General features: G+C 49.5%; 1 protein-coding gene across 3 annotated transcripts in view; it reads left to right on the top strand.

Moving 5' to 3' along the window:
• Positions 1-18,238, top strand: part of LOC116849135 (frizzled-2) — a 97,921-nt gene extending 79,683 nt beyond the window's left edge. For all 3 annotated transcript variants that reach the window (XM_032825994.1, XM_032825995.1, XM_032825993.1), the window contains exon 2: positions 12,028-18,238. In XM_032825994.1, coding sequence (XP_032681885.1) covers positions 12,054-14,408 — 2,355 coding nt within the window. In that variant the 5' untranslated portion in view covers positions 12,028-12,053 and the 3' untranslated portion in view covers positions 14,409-18,238. The remainder of the gene's footprint in view (positions 1-12,027) is intronic.
• The last annotated feature ends 1,803 nt before the right edge of the window (positions 18,239-20,041 follow it).

The following is a 20,041-nucleotide window of genomic DNA, read 5'->3' as shown; positions in this document are numbered from 1 at the left end:
ACTAATATCTTCTAAGATACAAGCTATTTTGTTATTTGAGCTCTTTGTCATTTTCTTATTAGTCGTGTCATCTTTAGAATGTAATGAACAAAGGAGTAGGGGAGAGTGGGGTACAATGGGGGTATCTTTTTTCTAGGTGTCTTAAAAAATAAAAAATTAACAAAAAGAGATAAAGAAACAATTTTTATTTTAATATGAAATATAATCATTTATCTTCCATAAAAAAACTGAAATAAAGAAACTGAATGTATGATAACAAAATAAAAACTTTTTTTTTACAAAAAAATAAAAAATTTTAATGCTAACTCAGCATTAGAGGAGGTGCTCTATGTGATTGCCATTCACTCTCACGCATGTTTCAGCCCTATGTCTTAGAGAATCACGCACTCTTTCAAATACACCTGGCTGGTCAGATATCCCCATTGTACCCCACTCTCCCCTACTCCTTTATTCATTACATTCTAAAGATAACACGATGTAGAATGTAATAAGAAAATGACAAAGAGCTCAAATAACAAAATAGCTTGTATCTTAGAAGATATTAGTCTTAGGACCCATGTTAATTAGAACTTTTCTTGTTGTTTTGATCAATATTACCTGCTATCAAAATATGTGACCCTTTTTTTTCAACACCCTGTATAAAATCTAATTCAGAGTCAGATAGATAGAAGGAAATAGCAAAAGATCAAAAAGAAAAATATACCTATATTCTGAAAGAAAAGAAAAGAACTTATGTTCGTTTTCCTTGAGTGTTTAGTGACAAAAATTAGAACAACTATTTGAAAAAGACTCTAAAAAAATCTCAAAAATCTACGAATACTCCTAAAATCTTCTACCTGGACAAAACATTGAATTCTACAAAAGGTCAAAGGTCAATTCTAAAAAAGACTTGTGAGAATTGACTTGTGTGAGAATTGACTCTTTAATAATCTTGGCTTTATCTTGAAAACAATCGACATTTAAAATCCAATCTAAAAGCGACTCGTTGGAGGACATTTCAAACTTACATCTGAAAATGTTCCAATTTTTTCCGAAGATTACGATAAAAATATAGAGAAAATCTGAAAATTTTCAAAAACGTTTTCCAAGACTGCTCAAGCAGACACCCAAGAAGTCTCAAGATTTGTGAATATTTCAGAATCTAAGAAATCTCCCTCGAGCATCGAGCAAATTTCGTTCTTTAATCGCAAAGATATCAATTCATTGATACAAGTAGCTCTGTCCACGTCACATTTTATCCTAACATTTCTATGATCGAAAAACACGAAATGAATATTAATTCTATTTCTTCTCAGGTACAAGTATATCGAATTCATGTTATCTCACGCGTATAATCAAGGGTATAACGGAGGCAGGGTTGCCGCGCCCGCATCATTCGCATATTTATTCGGGAGACTGAGCGGGACAATTTTATCGGGTTCAAAATGTCAGACGACTGATCGTCCCGGATACGCGACTTGGAATCCTAAGGCGACCGTTTAACGAGCATCGGATATCTGGCTGACTCCTCCACTTCATCTTCGCACATCGGTCTACCTGTATACCATCATTTATCTCCCGATCTCTCCTCTTTTTTCCTCGAGCCTCGAGCTGTGCTTTCTCGCTTGCCTCACGAACGCGCGTCATCCGTACGGCGGTTAGGTTAGGTAAGGGCAATGATTTACGGTTTTAAAACCGCGTCTCGCTCGCTCTCTTGTCATCTACTTCGTCTTCTCTCTTTCTCCTCCTCCTCCTCCTTCACCACCTTCTGCTGCTACTGTTGCAGGAAAAACTGCTCTGGCCGTTCCAGCTGGCTTCTCCGTGGAGTCGGGACGGTCGTTGCTTGTGCCCGTCGCACGTGAAAAGTAAATAGCGAACGTGGCAACGACTCGTTCATCTTCCACGGTTACCCTCCTCCTGAGGGACCGCCGTCCTCTCATCATCTCCCTGTTAGCCGCGAGCGAGCGAGCGATAGCGCGTACTCCGACCTTCTATGACTACCCAAGCACAAGGGCGAGGTGTATGTATACACCTTATCAACGTTTTCATCGCGCGTTCGAACGACTTCGTGGCGAGCAAGAAGGGCGGCATTTTCCGCATCGTCGCCGTTTCGACGAAAAATCTCGAGCCCCCCTTGTGAGAGATCGTGAGGGCGGCGACCGACCGACTTCTATCATCGCGAGAGCGCTGGCTATTCTTGGAGACGATCAAACGATCGAGAAAAGACTGCTCCGAGAAGATCTAGATCGCTTCGCTTCACACTTTGCGGCTCGTGTTGCTTTGGCAAAATTAATTTAGATCGGGGCAATGACCGAATTCCGTGATCGATGAGGAGAAGGAGGAGGAGGCGGTAGCAGCCTTTTAAGCGTCAGCCGCCGAAATTTTTCTCTCGTGCCACCGCCGCGCGAGATAAGAACGGTATTCGTGCGCGATCGAGCGTCTCACGGCGACGGCGACGATAACTCACTAACGACCAAATCATTAAGGGACGAACGCTAGTCGATGCCAGGTTTCGAGGTTCTGCGCGCTTCGTGAACGGCACGCGATACATAGATAAGCTCGTCCTGACGAGCGCGCGTCGATGGTACAACACGCGATTCAGCCGCAACTGCGGTTACGATCATTCGTCTTCTCTCTCTCTCTCTCTCTCTCTCTCCCTCCCCTCTCCCCCCCCCTCCCGGGTATCGTAGGTAACGACGCCAAGGCGAATCGCGAGGAACGTTTTCTGAGGACGCGCTTCGCGCCTCCACGGGACGACGGGTCCAATTAGGCGAGCGCATGAATCCATAATTCATTCCCTGATTAATTAGCGCGCGTACACGGGAGAGGAAGGTGCGAGCGAAGGGTCCGGAGGGTGGAAGGGAGGGGAGCGATGGGGAAAGGGGCGTGACGAGATCGGTGATCCTTCTCGGCCGCGTTTACTCGCGCGCACACGGCAGGGTAGGTAATGCGCGCAGCCTTGTAAGCACGTCGAACAAAAGGAGTCGCGTTTTACGCTTCCTCCTGCTAACCTTCTCCTCGCACGATATCGCACCTACGTACACTCCGCGTTCTTATCCGCGTGCGCGCTCGCTACGTCCACAGGTGTGTAGGGGAACGCGCGGTTATGTCGTTTTATGGGGAGATAAAAGGCACATCCCGACACGACAATCTCTCTCCCTCTCTCTCTCTCTCTCTCTCTCTCTCTCTCTCTCTCTCTCTCTCTCTCTCTCTCTCGTTTACTAGGCCCGCAGGAGATTATTACGAGCCTGTATCAAATTGAGATTCTCCTCGGATGTTGCAACATTATTATGGCAGTGCTTCGAGCGGTTTACAAGCTCGGTGATAACGTCCGTTAAGGATATGATTCTCGCTTTATCGCAATTTTCGCGTTTGTCAGTTATTGATCGATAATATCGTGCGCTTTTTTCCGAATCAAAATTTTAATCCCCGTAGTTCATAGTCCGTTTTCATTTTTAAGATAATTTTAAATACATCTTTAAAAAATTTCTTAGTCAACAAAAAACGATCCGCGCACGGATGCTGTACAAATCATTTTATTAGCTAAGAAGTATTTAAGGATGTATTTAAGACGATCTTAAATATAAGAACAAATTATGAATAAATTTTAGTAGGAACTCAGTGTGCGCTAGTGCAAGAATTCGCTATAAGAAATGAAACATGTTTATTCACGGTGGATATTAATATAACAGACACACACTAATATAAAATATTTTTAAATAAGAAAATATATATTTTCTTGAAACCTCTTAGCTTTTCATAAAAACAATTGTTTATTCTATTTTAAATAAAAAAATTTAATACGTGTTATAGTATATAGACACATTAGATAAATAGTCTTTACTTTTTAGATGTCTCTTCCCTCAATGTACATCAACTTCTTTTGATTCTATTCAACCTACAGCTTCGCCAAGAGGTCCTCTTTAGAATCTACAAGTGGCATTTTACGCGTTTCCTACCATTTAGAAGCGCTAAGTACGACTTCTGCTTCCATGTGTATATACTGATCCTTCAGAATGTACAAGTGTTAGAAGGTTGAGGTCGAAAATAGAACTAAAATTTTGACTCTCTCGGCCGTCCAAAATTGAAGTATCAGGATTGATATGATTTTTAGTGCGTTACGATTTCCAATAAATTATATTTTCTATTGGCAAAGATTTTGTCTGACAATTATCTGTAATAACTGTCTGTACCAGAATTATTGTTCGGAACATTCGCACGCGCGCGCATAAGTAAACGGAAACGCTCCAACAAGTTTTACCGATTTCCGGTCAAACTCGCGTACATCGTCGCAGGTCGTCTCGAACATGATACTACTACGATCACGACGCCCCGATATTACTCGCACGAAAGCGAGAAGCGTGTTCTCGCATTTCCACCCGCCATATTAAACGCGATGATTGCTGAGAACGCGATGAGCGCGAAGCGCGTGGCTCACGAGAAAGAAGGCTCCACCTCCGGTTTCACATCGAATGCACCGCGAAACTGCCGGAGGAAACTCGAGACAGGAAATAGTTATATCAAGATCCGTCGGACGCACGCAGTCGACAAGCGTCCGTGTCGACGATTACAGAAGTGCAAGCCGAACGAATGATATGCCGGTCGCGTGTGCTTCGGATGCCGTGCGCGCCGGTAACTCGACGTGCGATTATCGAGCGTTCGTATTCCTGATTGAACGGACGATGCATCATCGGCCGTTGCCGTTGTGTTTTATTACGCTCGAATGGCGCCGAGGTGAAAATAGAGAAAACGGAAGGTTGATGAATCGCGAGCACGTCTGCAGCTCGCCACATCGCGGCACAATTATCTGCGATACAAATGGCCGACTACGCGAAATTATAGAATAAGATCTTCGCCACGTTCGTCGCGATCACGTTTTCCGTGACGCGCGGGAGCATTCCCGAATTAATATTCCGCGCAGAACCAAGAGGACTTGGTCGTTCGTTCGCAGTACCGAAATCTGATTCGTCGAGATATTCTCACTTTCCAAGCTCGTCGACTCGACGTTTCCGCTTAAACCTGTCGCGGCGGAAAAGCCGATGTCGACTTGATCAAAGCGCGAAAAATGCATCCTCCGTCGATTTGAGGGGAATTTGCCTCAGCGCGGGACACCCTGTATATCGTTGCAAACGTGCCGCTTTCACGTGGGCTTTGGTAAATCCGATCTTACGCGCGCGTATTCTGGGAATCGCGCGATTCGAGTAACAGCGCAGTTTCGCATAACCGCGGCGGATGTGCAGAGGAAGGGAGGCGAGACCGTATTTCAGCCGCAACGGCTCGCGATATTGGGAATATCTTCCGCACTTTTTACCGTCGGCTTGTCTGAGTGTGTCCCGTAATCGCGCCGCGTGAAAAAGGTGCACAATATACACTGCCTGTCTCGCGTTCCAGGACAAATACAGACTGTCTCAACCTCGCAATCTTTTTTCATGGTCACATATTCTTGTTCCAGCGAAACCTGATACTACCGTAATTTATTGCTCTTTCACATGAGAATTTTCTGACAATTTTTCATCCTAGATTACTCTACTCCTCTTTCTCCCCTGCTCCTCTCCCTCTGGTCTTCCCCCCCTCTCTCTCTCCTGTCTTCACTTTTCTCTCTCTCCCTTTTTATTTACATATATACATATATACCTGTCTTCAGGAATATTTATTTAAAAAAAAAAGAATATTCTTGTTTGGAAAATATCTTTATTGTTAACATTTTAAAAAGCAAGAATGTCAGTATTTTCTGTTATATATGAGAAAATGATGTGTTAATTTGACTATATTCGTCTTGATTGAAGACTAATAATATATAACCAAGATTATTAATATTGTAATATTCTGTGAGAAAATAATTATGTTAATTTGACTACATTCGTCTTGATTGAAGACTAATTTATCTTCGTTCAACGTTATATAATCTCATTTTAATTTTATTTTTAAAATGTCAACAATAAATATATTCTCCAGACAAGAATATTCTTTTTTTCTGTGTACTTGAAGTTATTGAAAACTAAGATTTTGCATAATTTATTCGAAGAAGAGTGAATATACATAGGCACGATTAATCAAAATTCGCAGTCTTCAATTATCATAACCTTAAAATTCCATCCGTGATTTTAAGGTTATAATGTTACGTGATCGTCGTTTCGCTCAATTTAATGCGCGTATTTTCTACGAGCATGCGACACGATGAGAGAGCGGGACATCGTATACATCACAACGCAAAACAACAAAAAGGCATACATACAGCCGAAAGAAATCGCGTACAGCCCGAAGAACGTGCGGAACGTAAACACCCGGCGTGTCACCCGGCGTCCTTGACGAATGGTTTGCGGTGCTCTCGCGACTTACACAGAACACGAAATTGAAATGAGATCAATAATGATCGATCTACTTACCGGCCGGAATGACGTCGACTCGTCACCGATTTTGTCGTTGTCCTTCTCGTCGGCTGCCCCACAGCTGCGTCGCAGTTTCCTTCACTGGCGTTTTCGCCCGTTGAATCCTTACTAACCGCGCGTTCACTCCGCGGATACGAATCGACCGAAAAACACTACTGGCTACTGAGCCCGCGTACCGACAAACACGATAAACGAGTGCCAGACACTTTGCGTCCTGTTGCACCTAATGGCGTCGCTTGACTAACCGTCGCGACGCGTCGCGAAGTTGTCACTGAATCGCCCGAATTTTTCATTGGCTCGCGCTACGCCTCGTTCCGGACACCTACTCCTTATTTATTCGCTCGTCCACCGTTCGCGATATGTCTGTCACTCACTTGTGTTGTCTTTCACTCGTCACAGATACGAATCGAAAAACTCTATTGACTGGAAGTCCGCGTACCGGCGAACACGATAAACAAGACAAACACGATCCGACGCTTAGAGTCTTGTTGCACCTAAAGGTGTCGCTTGACTTATCGACACGGCGTCGTCGCAAGACGCTCCGTAATTCTCCAAATTTTTCATTGGCTCGCGCTACGCCTCGTTCCAGACACTTGCTTCTTACTCATTCGTATTATATACTACGTTTATCGCTCGCTCCACGTATATCATTCACTTATGCTCCCTTTTATTCTACAGAATGTGGATCGACCGAGAAAGCCGCGATTTCGTGTGTTAATCAACGACGACCGTTTGTCGCTTCGTTCCCGTCGATAGCGCCATGAGACTGATCGAAATACGAGCCGAGTAACCGGCGAGGAATTGTCGTCGCGTCGTTACGACATTTCGTATGCTCGGCATCGCGCGCGCTGCCTGTTTATCTGTGGACATTTTACCGAGCACGTTTCCTGGAGCGTGCACGCGTGTTACGTTAATGCACTCGCCCGAGAAAGCGAGTCGAGTTTAGAGATGCTCAGATGTGTATCAGGGGATAGTTACCGGATTATATCGCCGCTGCATCGCGCTTCTTCGCCAGCCGCGCATCTATGATTCGCCTCTCTCGGATTCACACGGACTGCGTATTCCCTTTGCGGATACGAATCGGCCGAAAAACGTCACTGGCTGGGACTCCGCGTAGCGATAACCACGATGTACGACCACTGTCCGGCGCTTAGCTGCAGCTAATGGCGTCGCTTGACTTATTGTCGCGACGCGCCACCGTTCTCGCGCCACGGTGTGAAATTGCCGCGGGACGCTCCGAATCTCTTATTGGCTCTTATTCGCCGTTTCAAACACCTGCTTCTTATTGGCTCGTTCGTTTTTCGTCTTGTTCAATCTTCACTTATATATTATCACTTATATATACCCATCTGTCTTACCGACACGAGCCCGAGAAAACACGACCGATGGTACGATTCTGTAACTCTTCACGACAATGTCGTTATCGTTATGTTGTCGTTGCGCAGTTTTTTTACCATTGACCAATTCCATTCTCACGATTCGAGAATAATCGATTAGTCTATATTTGCCTACTACTTACTTCATTCTACTATTCTTATCGCCATTGTAGACCACGCTTTATACCTGCGCAAGGACAACGTAACGATAACTGTCGTTAAGAGTTACAAAATCACGTCGCGTTCCTATGTCGATAGCGTCATGAAACTGAAATCGAAATTCGATTCGAGTAATCGACATGAAGCTGTCACCGCGTCGTTTTGGAGTTTCATGTGGTCGGTATCGCGTGTGTTTATCTGAACATTTGGCCGAGTGCATTTCTCAGACAGAGCGCGCGCTACGTTAATAAACTCGTTCGGGAAAGTGCGTTCGAAGCCCGAAGGCCAAGTTTAGATGCCCAGATACATCGGAGGATAGATGCCAGAAGAAGCCAGCGCGCGCGCGTAAACCATACTCTAACTTAACCTCCCGAGATATATATATATACACACACACCGCGTGCGCCAAATGTTCTCCGTTCACGCTGGAATTGTGCCACCTCATATTTTAGGTGGAAGTTGCTCGTACGGTAATCTCCAGTCGCGCTGGATCGCCAACGAGCTCTGGTTAGTGCATCTCCGCGTATACATCGTAATTAGGGATAAATTCTCCCGCGTGAGAAAGACAGAGAGAGAGAGAGAGGCGTACAGTTATGACTCAAGATGCAGAATCGTATTCTCCCTCGCGAAAATCATCCTGGCTACGTGAACCGAGACTCCATCGTCACATACGACGCATCGTCTCCAGAGGAACTCGCGATAACCATCGTCGCATCTGCAAAATTAGCATAATTGAGAAAAAGAGGGAAAAACAAGGGAACTCGCGCGCAGAATTTACGCGCAGCGATTAATTCACGCCGAAGTTTCTCGTGGATTCGGCCCAGCCGAGTTTCCCGGCGATTCGTTTCCGCGAACTGTCTTCCCATTTTCGCCCGCAAGCGACCGCGCCAACTTCCACGCGAAGGACAGATCGTCGAATTCTGACGGATCGTGTTTCGCATGGAAAACCTCCTCCTCGTTCCTCTCGCGGCTGGTCGGCAGACGAGACTCGCAGGCGGGGGCGATCGCGGTGAGAATCTCATGATTAATGTCCGTGACGCGCGATTTGATATAAAACCCGACACCGGCCGCCGTCAGTTTTACCAACTAACGAGGGTGCATAACGCATACCTTAATCCATACCTCGCCATAAATCTCGCCGCAGCGTTTTGATTTACGTGCCTCTCTGGGCGGCGCGTGAACGAGTATTCGCGAAGAAACGCGTGCTATCGCGCCGTGAACTACCCATTGTTTACACGCGCCGACGTCCTTTCACGCGCGGCAGAATTGGTACTCCCCCTCCCACCCCACTCTGCTCTACATTCCTAGACGCGAGATCACGACGCGCTATCGGAGCAGCGTATTAACAACAAATCGCTGATCAGAGCGCGGCCCGAGAACGCGTGCGTCTTTTGTGGCTTGACCGCGCCGAACGAAGGCACCCTCGCCGGATCTCAATGTCCTCGGGACGTTGTACGATCGAGCGAACGTGAACGCAAATAAACCACGCGTCTGGAAAGGTCCTGCCGTATTAATATGTATATAAACTTTTAATCAGTTGTCGGCGCGCGCGCTGCCACCGCTATTCGCAGAAACTAGTTATGCGCGGGAGCAAAAAGAGCAAAAAATTTCCATAGAAGAGGAGTGTATCGTAACCCAAACAACGTCGGCAGGCCCGTGGATTCCACGCAGGGGGGGAGGGCTGAGGCTTTAAAAGTGATTTATTGCTGAGTCCCTTCTGCCTCTCCCGCTCCTCTCTCTTTCTCTCTATCTTACCGGACCCCGTGTTACCTTCGCTTTACGCAATACATTAACGGACACTCGTTTCGTCGAACGAGTCCTATGTATAATAGTTCCTCGAATCGTTGGCTTTTGATGTATCAGCAGGTCGCAGGATGAGAAACACAGCGTATCGTGTATCACGAGGGCGCGATCCTCCGAGGTGCGCGCATCGATCGTAATTCTCCTCCGTGACGCGGGAGTGGCGGATGAAAAGCAATCGGCGATGCAGGCTAAAACGCTTACTTCGCCTGAGTCGTTTTTTCGGGCAAACTGTTCTTGACGCGCGTTGCGACGTGATCGTCAACGAGATTGGAAAATCTCTCTGGTGCGCGGAGCTCCGAGGGAAATTCGAAGGGAGAGATCGCGTACGTTGTATGCGCTCGTCGTTGACGGATTAATTCTCGGCGCGCGCGCTCTGTGGTCGCGCCGGGGCGAAAATCCAAAGCCGACGCGCGTACGTCTCTATTGAGACCTCGCTTCCGTGCAGCTGCGGCGGATGCATCTCGCCGATGCATTTCGTACGCGCCAATCGGCCGTATCGGGATCCGAGCCACACACGTAGCGACGTCGGCTTCTCCTCCTCTCCCTCCTTCCACCTCCTGCTGCTCCTGCTCCGCCACCTCGACCCCGTACTCCCTTATTCCAACGCGGGTGTATAACGCGCCGCCACGGGCGTCTTATAAATAGCGACGCCCGCGCGTCGGGACGCGCGGCTAGCGGTTAACAAACGGTAAAACCAACACCCGCCTCCTACAATAACATTTCGCTCCGGTCACGTGTTCCCCGCGGCTCGACTATTATAAGATCCATGACTGCTTCGATCCCTTCCTCCCCCGTCCCTCTGTTTCCCTCCTCTATCTCTGTCGCTCTGTCCTCGTCGGTTTCTCCGTCCGTTCTCCTCGGCCGCGTACCCTTTAGCCTCTTCCTGCGTCCACCTTCTCTGTCCTGCGTGATGGCCCGACATTGGTCGCACATTCTTCGAATGGATATTCACTCGGCTCGATTATTCCGACAGAAGTTTATCGTTATTCGCGTCATGAATAAAGCATCTGTTGTGTATCTTAATTGCGAATTGAAAAATTCGTTCTCTCTACTTTGAGAGCTCGAGTGCGCTCCACGCAAAGTACGCACAGCTCGAGCGAAGTTATTACATCCGGGCGCAATGTTTATGTCTGATACACGAATACACTTTTACACGCGAGCGGGGGGTTACTTCTTATTCACGAACGAGACCTTCCTTCTCGGCCGTCATTTGTTATCCATAAATTTGCCCAGGCTCCTCGAGGAGTACGGCGCCGTGCGGCAGCGATCGCATCGGCTTTGGCTCGGCTCGGCTCCGCGAAAGACGTATCGGTTTCGAACGGGTATCTAGCAAACGATCGAAACACCGACGTTGATTTATGTACGAGACATCCGAGAGCGCTACGCCCTTGCTCGTTAAGGTCGAGCGAGCGAGCGAACGGCCAGACGCATCCAGCTATTTAGGCATCGATCGCCGGCTCGGACTTTTACGAAGGAGCGGATACACCCGACCGGGTTACCGAAACGAACGGCCCCGCGCGCTTTGATAGTCTGAATTGCAAACGAAGCGACGATGGTACGACCGTAGGTACGTGCGCTCCGACCGGGCGCCCGGAGCGCGTTCCTCGCACAGGATTAAGCTCGCAGCATCTGCTCGCCGCTCTCTCGGGCCAATGAATACTCTATCTCCGGTAAATATTCCCTCCTACGTGCAAGCGGATTACGCTCTATCCGCAGAAACGAGTTATTAGCAATTACGGCCCCGGCATCGGTGCACTATCACTGGATACGAAAGGCTTAAGGACAATAATGCGTGATGAATCACGCGTAAGACTATAGAGCGTTAATGAGATCTCAGCATGCGTCGATTCTGCTTTATCCCATTTAAGTTTAAACATCCGATTTGACATACGAGTCTCTCTCCTCCTAGACTACGGAGGTCAGAGGAAAACAATAGTTCGCGCTAGAACTTTTCAAGTCAGAGTTAGGATACTGTTCGATTATTGTTTTGTATGGAGGAAGTGAATGAGTGAGAGAGAAACCGCGCAACGTGTTTCGTCATTTCAGTCTCGAGAAGAATTCACACCTGGACAGAAAAGCTGAAAACAGGCGGAAGTCAATCGCGCTGATAATCAGGTGATAGTCGACAGTTTCTGCAAATTCGTATTGGCTTCTGTCTTTCTGCTTTTCTACCAAACTGTGAATCACTCTCGTCATTCTTAAAAATGGTGGACAGAATGTGGACCAATCAGAAATCATCGTGCTTTTTGCCCTAACTCTGACTCTAGCTTCCGACATGAAAACGTCATCGATAAAAGAGGCCCTTTTGCTTACTGTTGCAGGCGGCAGTTATGCGAGCTACGCAGTCATGAATCGAGCGTCCTTGAACACGAGACCCGCGCGACGGACGAAGCTGTTCCCGACCCGAACGATGACGATGGGTCTGTTGATGTTACTGCTGGTGCTCGCGACGACGTTGTCGGACGCACGGTCGGAATCGGCCATCAGTCCAATAGGTAGTGTGGGATCAGGCTCAGGTGTCTCGTCTTCGTCCTCATCCGGCTCTTCGTCATCGTCGTCGTCATCGTCGTCGTCGTCATCATCATCTGTGATCGGCGTGGTGTCCGACGGTGGTTCGAGTTCGGGCAACAATGGAATGGGCAGCGTGGCGAATGGCGGTAACGGCGTGATGGGTAACGTCGGGGGTGGCATCGGCGGCAACGGCGGTATGAACGGCGGCGGTGGACATTCCGCAATCGGTAGCAGCAATGGGAACGGCCGTTGCGAGGAGATCACGATTCCCATGTGCCGCGGGATCGGTTACAACCTGACCGCCATGCCAAACGAGCTGAATCACGACAGTCAAGACGAGGCCGGACTGGAGGTTCATCAGTTCTGGCCGCTGGTGGAGATCAAGTGTTCACCGGACCTCAAGTTCTTTCTGTGTTCCATGTACACGCCGATCTGCTTGCCAGAGTACACGAAGCCATTGCCAGCTTGCCGTAGCGTTTGCGAGCGAGCACGCGCTGGCTGCGCACCGTTGATGCAGCAGTACGGCTTCTCGTGGCCGGAACGCATGGCATGCGACCGATTGCCGAATCACGGCGATCCAGAGCGCCTCTGTATGGAGCAAGACAATCACACCAGCAGCGCAGGCACCGGTGGCGGCGGCGGCGGAGGTGGCGGTAACGGCGGCTCGCCGAGCAGCGGCGCCCCAGCACCGCCGGGTCCGCCAGCGCGACCCACACGACCCTCCAAGACCGCGCAACCAGCCCGCTGCAAACCGGGTAAGAACCAAAAAAACTGCCAGCACCCCCCGGGGGAGAGGGCGAGGGACTGCGCGTGCAGGTGCAGGGCGCCCCTCGTGCCCCTGGGGGCGGTGGGCGCGATAATACCAGGACCGATAGGCGCCGGCAGCGGCAGCATCAGCGGAAGCACCAGCAACGGGGTCGGTCTGGCCGGCATGAACGTAAATGGAGCGATACCGGCGCCGCCGCCAATGGGAATCGGCCGCAACGTCATCCAGGACATTGCGGGAGTGCAAGACTGCGCCCTACCGTGCCACGGCGCGTTTCTCACCACCGAAGAACGAGGTTTCGCAGCCGTATGGCTAGCTCTGTGGAGCGGACTGTGCGCCGCCAGCACTCTGGTGACCGTCACCACGTTTCTGATCGACACCCAGCGTTTCAAGTATCCTGAGAGGCCGATAGTCTTCCTCTCGGCATGCTACTTCGTCGTGTCGGTGGGCTATCTGTCACGGAGCGTGTTCGGTCACGAGGAAATCGCCTGCGACGGTCCAGCCTTGAAGTCTGGTGCTCAAGGTCCGGGTGCCTGCGTCACCGTGTTCCTCATGATCTACTTCTTCGGTATGGCGTCCTCGGTGTGGTGGGTGATCCTAGCGTTTACGTGGTTCCTCGCAGCGGGTTTGAAGTGGGGCAACGAGGCGATAGCGTCGTACTCGCAGTACTTCCACCTGGTAGCTTGGCTGGCACCAACGGTGCAGACGGTTTGGGCATACGTCGCTGGCGGTGTTGCCGGCGATCCGGTAGCTGGAGTTTGCACGGTGGCGCCAGAGGGTGTGCGCAATTTCATCCTGGCGCCTTTGTTCGTTTACCTTCTGTTGGGCACGAGCTTCCTCCTGGCTGGCTTCGTGAGTCTCTTCCGCATTCGGTCGGTGATCAAGCGTCAACCCGGCGCCAAAGCGGACAAACTGGAAAAGCTGATGATTCGCATCGGCGTATTCAGCGTTCTCTACACCTTACCAGCGGGATTAGTGTTGGGTTGTCACATCTACGAGTCACATTGGCGAGACGAATGGCTCAGCTCGCTGGCGTGCCCCTGTCGACCGCGTGCGAGGCCGCTCTACTCTCTCCTGATGCTAAAATACTTCATGGCGCTCGCAGTCGGCATCACCTCGGGCGTCTGGATCTGGAGTGGCAAGACGGTCGACTCCTGGAAGCGACTGTGGAGGCGTTTGTTTGGCGGTGATCACGGCGTGAGCGGACATATGGGCGCCGGCGCTGGTATGATGGCTGGCGTGACCGGGGTTAGCGGCGGTATCGGCAGTGCTAGCATCAAGGGAGTTGTGGGTCGCGTGGCGGTGCCGTATCCACCGGCGCCGGGTCCAGGTAGCGCTCTGTTGCCACCTGGTAGCGTCGCCAGCGCGTCTCAACATCATCTCCATCATCACGTGCTCAAGCAACCCCCGCTTTCGCACGTATGACGTCACCAGTCGGCGGGAGGCGACATGAACACCGCTGGATGCGAGCAGCAGCAGCCGCAGCAAGAGAGGCCTTCCGCCCTTAGCAACTATGGGCCCATCTAGCCCTTCGCCTCGGCCTCGCGCAGGCACAACACGCCGCACACGGCACCGCATACCGCGCCGCATACTCCCCACTCGGCGGCGACGATATACTCCAGGAGGTCGCTTGCGTCCACGACGGGACCGCTAACTCCGGCGCACGGTATCGCGCCCTCCTACACGCAAGCCACCGAGGTGTGAGAGTACGCATAGAGGAGCCGGAAGCTCGCAACGCTGCGCCATCAGATGGGAGACTGTGACGCCGAGGCCGGTCACCATCATCGGCCACTTCCGCGCGATGAACGACGAGCGGCCGCAGTGCTTCTCGATTACCCGATATACGTATTAGCCTGTACGTGTCTTCTTCTCCCGCGGGAATCTCGAGAAATCCTCTCTTCAAGCTCATCGGCCTGGTTGTCGACGTTGTCGCCGTCGTCGTCGTCATCGTCGCTGGCGCCATCATCGTCGTCGTCAAGGACGTCTCTGTTGATTCCAAGGATTGAAGAGGGTGATGAAACGGTGAATCCTGGTGGACGACGTGGCGGGGACGTCATCAGGGTGACGGCCGTTTGTCGTCAGGGAGGATCGCTCGAGTGCCGCGGTCTAGTGAGATTGTGATGTAGACGAAAGAGACTTGGTGAACGAAGAGCTGCGAGAGCGCAGCGAACGGTCGATAGATTTCTCTGTCTTTATCCGTATCTATCTATCTATTCTCTCTCTAATCTTTCTTACATTCTTGTAGCGGCGCTCGTAAAGCCCGCGTGTCCGTCTAACGTGTATCGTCTCGTCTATTTATCTAATCTAGCCGTTAAAAAGCAGAAGCCACGTGGAGGTGCGTGCCACGAGTGCGTGTTGTATGTGCGCGAGCAACGGCGGCCTGCTCGCTCTTCCTGCCCCTCCTCGAAGAGGGAGGAGGGTGTCCACTGCCGCGGTGTTCTCGACATCCTCGAGATCCCTTCCTCCAGGTCCTTCTCGCAGAACGACCGAACCAAATTCCTCCCCACTGCCACGGATCGCGACAGACAGATCGCGGAAGTCTGAAAGTAGCTCACTGACGGGAGGGGAGCAGGCTGCCGCGCCCGTGACGAATGCGCGCGAGATAGAGCGAGTGTGTACAGGCAGAACGTCGAAGAAGTAACGAGTTGGGAATGGACTACTGTAAATATTGTTCTTAGATGTTAGTCGCGCTGTAAATAAAAACGGTCGCCAGACACGTTGTAGGATGTTTTTTTTTCTTTTTTTCGAAGAACGCGAGGATCGCGCTCGTGGCGAATGCGCCACGTGTATCCCCGACGCGCGTTCACGCGTCCCTTCACAGAGAGCAATTGTCAGTCAATACTTGCCGTTTGGCCGCCACGCATCGTAAGGTTCGTCGATTGGACCGCGTTGTGCAATGTCGTGCTGTAATCCGCCGCTTTCGCCGACTTTCCTCGAGACGAACGACGCGGGCTTCGGGATCTCTGGCGGCTTGTAAAATATTATCTCTACTCATGATTACTTAATATTTTTTATTTCACGTCTCATTGACGTTTCTCGATCAACAGTTTGCTCCGAAGTAATTTAACGGAAATTTTAGGAAGATTAACGCGTGAATTCCGGCTGAATCTGTTATATTTCGTTAAGTTTCGATTTGTAAATTTGTATTACCGAGTCTGTGAAGATCGTTTGCTTGCCTTCTTTCTTTTTTATTTTTCAGTTTACGATAAAAATGATTTGGTCCCAGATTGCATAACGCGGTCCGGATTGATCCGTGCGTGTTGTATCGCAATACTTTCGACTTAGATTCCATTCTGGTCGCCACGAGCGGCCGATCGTCATGGAATGCGAACGCGAATCCGTGCGCGTTCTTATCGCGAAAAAAAATGCGAGAAATAGTACATGTTATAAGTAAAACATACACAAACATATATATATATATATATATATACACACAGGTCTGCCTCGCGAAGATCACAATATAATTTAACACGTCGGTGTATTAGGTCGAAACCTTTTTATACCGTAAGTAAGGGCGTGTCACTTCCGTCGCGTTCGCGGGACACCGGCTCGCGATCGCAGGGTTCTCGCGGGGGACCGATGATAACACAACGGGAAGAGAAGGACGCGACGCCTTTGTATTCTTACCGTACTGCGCGCGCGTCGGATCGGCTGCTTCGCGCTCGCACGTGTCGCGAAGGGCGGCGAGCGCGACTCGATAGCGAGGAGGAAGAGGTCGCGAAAAGGGGCTCGAGCCGTCCCTACTTCGCCCGGGGGCGCGCCCCGGAAGGAAATCTATGCACCCCCCGAGTCTGCACAGCGGACTAGAGGAAAATTATGCACGCGCGCGTATGTAAGTCCCGGTGATTTAGAAGTAGCGCCAAAGCGAGATTACGCACGAGACGTATTACGGGAGGAGAGGTGAGGTGTGCGAGCGAGCGAGCTCTTTTAAGTACGTATTGTAAAGCGGCGTGCGCACTGCTGCTGACGCGCACACTACCGAACAAGTCGCCAGCAATATCGTTCATTCGGAATCTCCGCCGGCGCCGGAGACACGGAGAAAGCGAGAAATCGGGGGAACTTCTCCGCCGTCGTTTACCTCGTAATAGAGCTGCGACCGGACGTAATGAAATGCGACTGTATGAGCGTGTTTGATCGAGCGAATGACGTATGTGTGTATCCGGAACTTTCCCGGAGATCCGTGAGTCCACGACAACAAACGCAATAACTCGACGTTAAGCTGTAACAAACGAAAACGGTAAAAGGAGGAGGAGGAGGAGGAAGACGCAATGTCAACAATCGCGGATCACCACTGCCTCGGGTAATCACTTGATTGCGAGGAACGTAGAGCGAGTGCGCAGCAGAAAACGAACAAACTGTCTCGTGTAAATTACAAGAATGCGTAACCGTCGTGTCTCAGACGGAAACCTCTGCCAAAACGGAACGTACACGCGTAATGTTATAAAGGAGAAAAAAAAAGTAGCGGGAGTATAAAGACGTCTTACAATTAGTGTCCACATATCACTCCAATGCATAACAAGGGAGGGAAGGGAGGCAGAAGTGATCGATGTGTCGCGCGGGCATGAGGAGGGAGGTGGAAAGTGCGAGAGAATGCGAGAGAAGTGCTAGAGGATGCCGCCTCTCGTCGAGAACGTAAGTGCCGGAAATGCGATGGTCTGTGTCGCTCTCGCGGATCGCCGAAGAGATCCACGGTGCGACGAGAGGCGGTATCGACGGGACGGCGTTCGTGAGAACGCGCCCGAGAGAAAGGAAGTCTCTTTATAAAGCGAGTATTTGTAAGTCATACTTTTTTGTCACAATGATTGTCAATAAAATGGAGAAATACTGTGTATGTACTACAACGAATGTGTGTTTCGAGACGGGCCGGCGATACCTCTCGAGAAGAACGAAGCACGCGATATCGGAGCGCGCGCTCCTCTCTTCGCCTCCCTTCTTTTCTTTTGTCATCCGTGCGTGTTCCTCGTTCAGCATTTACGTTCTGCGCACGACGACGAGTTTGACATACGCGGCCGCCGCGCCGGTCGCTTTGTACAATTTTTCTTTTTTTTTTTTTTTACGTTGCCATAGTAACCGTAGATGATGTAATCGACGTTCCCCGTCGGTCGCGCGAAAGGGAAAAAGTATATATATATATATATAAAAAACAAGGAAAAACATATATGTGTATATATATATGCACACACACTCGCGCGTGTATATACATACGCGTATATCCAAATTGTATACGATTTTTAATACACTTTATTATTATTTAATTTTCTTGCGTCTCGTTGTTTTCCATCCTTCCCCGACGACTGACCTTCCACTCTTCCCGAGCGTCGCGTCGTCGTCGTCGTTGTTCGTTCGTTTTTCTTACACCAGTTTTTCCTCGCACACCCTCGGCGCGACGCCACAGGGCGTGGCGTACCAACGCCTCGTATCTCCCAAGTACAAATAAAAGCTGCGCTTTCGCCACGCTGAATCGTCGCGAAAGCAACGGTTTACGTTTGCGTGTAGACTGTTTATACGTAAATCGCGCTTTCCCTTCACCGATAACACTCATCCTCTTTCTCTCTCTTTCTCTCTCTTTATTTTCTTTAGCTCGCCGCCAATGTCTTCGTGTTCTTTTCAACGTGAAATCTTTGTTTAAATTGATTTGCGATTATATGTGTACTTGTAATACACATAAAAATGATGCAAACTGCATCTTCCGGGAAATCTTCTAGAAAGTTCCAAGTCAATCCATTTAACGCAACAGCGTGAAATATTGCCAATGTACGCTCTTATACATTTTGTAACTTGTAAAGGAGATACTCCGCGTTCTTTTTTAATTTATCGCTGCTACAAAGTTTCGTTACAGCTTGGCCGAGCAGCCTTGGTGATAAGAAGACAACGACTGCATCGGGCAGGTCGCCAGCCGAGAGTCCGGGGCGAACTACCCCGTGACGTGACTCACCGTGTAATGGGGATAAAGAGGAAGGAGACAGACGGGCGTAGAAGGGGTGCGGTCGAATTTATGGTTCGCTTCGAGGGTTATGCGTTTGCAGTCTGGTTGCTTGTGCCAAGAGATAAGAATCTTCCTCTCTCTCTTTCCTATATTCGCTCTCTCATTCCTTGGTTGTTGAATCAACCGTTCGTGCCTATACGTAGCTTCTAATTGGATCGACGCGACATCGCGGAAACGAGAATCGTCGCTGCGATGAAGAAAGCATGAAATAAACTGCTGCTGTCGCCAAGTATCGACGCGAGCGAGCTCCGCACGCAAACTCCAACCGTCACGGGAACAACGTTCAATTAATATTGTGCGTTAGAGATTGTCACCATTTATGCGCGAGCATGTCAATTCCGTATTACCGATTACGACGACGAGAGTCTAAGAATACAACCGGTTCTGGAGCGGGGACTCATTAATTCCTCAAGCAAAGTACAATCCACGTCAAGCCGAATCGCCGATGCAACTTATTTATTTACGAGACCATCTCTCTGGCCGAAATCCGCGCACGTGTTAGCGTTTCGTCGGGCCAGCCTGGGTGAATCGATAGTAGACGATTGAAACAGTCGTGATGATTGCGCTTCCAAACAATTGCGTAAATTGAGAAAACATGGGATTAAATAACAGAGGTAGGTCAATAGTCACGATAGAGAGTATGCCGTTCAAATTCAAAAATAGAAATCAAGTCAGAAATTTAAAAATATGGCACAATCTGGTGGTTTGTAGCAAAGTGAAACTTTCCAATAATTGATAACACGACCGATATAAGCCGAAAGCTTTTTTTCAAGTCAATTATACATCGCCATCGAGCGGCGCTAATCTTTTCTCCCGACACGACGTTCGGCTCGTTCGATAACTCGCGCTCTTTGACTCTATAATTAATTTGAGTCGCGAAGGAGAGCGGCGTTTATCGCGCCTCGTTATTGAAATAAACGCCAGGCGTCGTAATCACGACCGGACGCGAGTTATTGTTTTCCGAGGGAGAAAGACGTCGCATAATAGCGCTATATCGACTCCGCGGGGTCATAAAATCGGAGTTTCATTGGCGGTATCGGATATCGGCCAGCCGTTGCATTTGCATTCGTAC

Source organism: Odontomachus brunneus, unplaced genomic scaffold, assembly GCF_010583005.1.
Source record: "Odontomachus brunneus isolate Ranch 3 - 2012 unplaced genomic scaffold, Obru_v1 Obru_scaffold_107, whole genome shotgun sequence".
NCBI classification, from domain to species: Eukaryota; Metazoa; Arthropoda; class Insecta; order Hymenoptera; family Formicidae; genus Odontomachus; species Odontomachus brunneus.
The sequence above is the reverse complement of the archived record's forward strand: the minus strand, read 5'-3'. Positions and strand labels throughout refer to the sequence as shown.